The sequence below is a fragment of the Otolemur garnettii genome, unplaced genomic scaffold, assembly GCF_000181295.1.
Source record: "Otolemur garnettii isolate 467f Iridium unplaced genomic scaffold, OtoGar3 scaffold00127, whole genome shotgun sequence".
NCBI classification, from domain to species: Eukaryota; Metazoa; Chordata; class Mammalia; order Primates; family Galagidae; genus Otolemur; species Otolemur garnettii.
In genome coordinates this window covers 2,798,439-2,800,647 of record NW_003852522.1, presented here as the reverse complement: position 1 = coordinate 2,800,647, position 2,209 = coordinate 2,798,439, and the positions used below count along the sequence as shown (strand labels likewise).

The following is a 2,209-nucleotide window of genomic DNA, read 5'->3' as shown; positions in this document are numbered from 1 at the left end:
GCGGGTCCGGGCTGGGGATTCGAACCCGCCACCTTAGGTGTACGTGGCTGGCGCCTTAGCCGGTTGAGCCATAGGCGCCGAGCCCAAACCTGTTTTTAAAAAAAGAATCTGTTTATTAGGAATCTGGGACCTATGTAACATATGGGTTAATCCAGCATATGTGAAACGAACAATTAAATGAACAGATGAGTACAGGGCCATAGGTGAAGATGTAGACATACGTGGGTATCACTGTGCTCCTCTGGAAGCCTTGGGTCACTTGCTCACAGTTCACTGGGAACCCAGGATCTTTCTCTGCTCTTTAACCTGGGCTTTTCAGCGTGTGTTCCCTAGGGCAGGGCTCAAGACCCCTCTTTCTGGCTCTGTCTAAAAAAAACCCCTCTTTCTCACTTGAGTAGAAGCCAGGACCCAAGGACATAGGGATTGAGAGGCAAAGAAACAGATGGCAATAACACCCCCAACCTCAAAGACATCAAAGTGCTAAGACATGATTCAAAGACAGAGACAACAGAAGGTAAAAATGGCCCAGCCATCATGGTCTGCTCAGAATTCTCCATGGCTCCCACCTCACTTGGGGTCAAAGTCAAAATTCTCCCCATAGCCCACAAGGGCCAGCACCATCTATCTACTGTCTCCTTCCCTCTCTCTTTTCCTGCCTCTGGGCCTTTGCACTTGCCCTTGTTGGAATTTGGACCTCTTTTGCTCCACAAAAAAGCAAGGATCCCTCTCCCTCACCTCCTTCAAATCTTTGTTCAAAAGGAGCTGCTTTTTGGACCCACTTCGCATATCTAAAATAGTGCCCTTCTTCCCCATCCTCTCTCCCAGTCTTGGTTGTTACCAAAGCTCTGATCACTAACAGGTGACCTACTTTATCATGCTTCTCTTTCCCACTCTACCCACCTCCAAGAGTGGGATCTTTTGTTTCCAACAGACTAGAGATTAACCCACAGGTGGCTCTTTCTCCTAGGGGTGGGGTCCAATCAGGGTAGGTCTTCCCACCCTGTCTAAAGAATATTTGAGATTCTGAACCCACCCTAGTCAGAAAGACGCCCTCCCCCAACAGCCCAGATTTTCAGCCCCAGAGAGTCTGACAGTCTCCTCTCCAGCTGAGTCTTTGACAATCCTCGGGGGCTGGAAATGGATCCCCCAGCGCCTGGCGCCTGTCCCCTCCTCCGTCAGCCCACCAGCTGGTTATATCCCCAGCCCCCACTCCGTCCATACAATCACCCATCCATCCCAGGCGCGGCCACCGTGCTGGGAGAGCCAGAAGCAGAAGGTAGGAGGGAGAGGACGTCCACAGCTGTCCCCAATCCCCCCACTGACAGCTGGGAACTGGACCCCGAGTGTGTGTGTGCGCGGAGGAGGGGATGGGAAACTCCACAGGAGTTTCAAAGGCCACTGGGAGCACCATTCCTGTTCCCAAATCCACGGAGGAGGATACGTCAAGTCCTCCCATCCCAACCCTCCAGGGCGCTGGGACTGCGTGGAGTCAGGAGATGGGAAATGGGCTAGTAGAACTCCCGGCCCTAGCAATTCCTGCGCCGCCTCCTCCGGGAAGCCCTCGGGACACTCCCCTACGCGTCCCACCGGCTCGGAAGGGGAACCTCCGCAGCCATTGCGCTCCCTGCCCGGACTCGCCCCCCAATCCGGGACCCCAGCCGCCCTCCCGGCTGCTCCTCCCTCCAGCCCCAGTCCGAGGAAGCAGGCGGGACCCAGGCCCGGGAAGAAGGGGGCTGACCGGGTCTTCAGGAACCCCGGCGGGAATGGAGGGGGTGGGGCCACGAGGGGAGCGGCGCGGAGGGGACTTGCGTCCTTCTACCTGTTGATCTTGTGCGCGAAGGCGCGGCGCTCAGCGACAGCCATGGCAGCCCAGCGCCCGGGCCCCACCGCGACGACCGCCACCTCCAGCCTCTGGGCAGCCGGGGCTGGGCGGCGCCGGGGGCGGGGCCCTTCCGGGTGTCCCGGGCCGCTCCGTGCTGCCCCTGCCGGCCGGAGGGGCAGCTCTGGGCGCACTCAGAACCCGGCTGAGGAAACTGAGGCTCCGGGGGCGAGGGCGGGACGTGGGGTCGCTCAAGGGAGGGAGGGAAGCGACGCGACGGCGGGTCAGCTCTCCTTGTGTCCGTTGACCAATGACTAGGCAACAATAACCACGTTCACATATCTAATAACCATAACCCCAGTCCGGAGTGGAGGAAGCCGAGGGCTCTGA

The 2,209-nt window shown here is 58.2% G+C and overlaps 1 protein-coding gene across 7 annotated transcripts in view; it reads right to left on the bottom strand.

Annotated features, from left to right (window-relative positions):
- DOCK6 (dedicator of cytokinesis 6) overlaps positions 1–1,915 on the bottom strand; it is a 52,929-nt gene extending 51,014 nt beyond the window's left edge. For all 7 annotated transcript variants that reach the window (XM_023517980.1, XM_023517982.1, XM_023517985.1 and 4 more), the window contains exon 1: positions 1,820–1,915. In XM_023517980.1, coding sequence (XP_023373748.1) covers positions 1,820–1,863 — 44 coding nt within the window. In that variant the 5' untranslated portion in view covers positions 1,864–1,915. The remainder of the gene's footprint in view (positions 1–1,819) is intronic.
- Between the last annotated feature and the right edge of the window lie 294 nt (positions 1,916–2,209).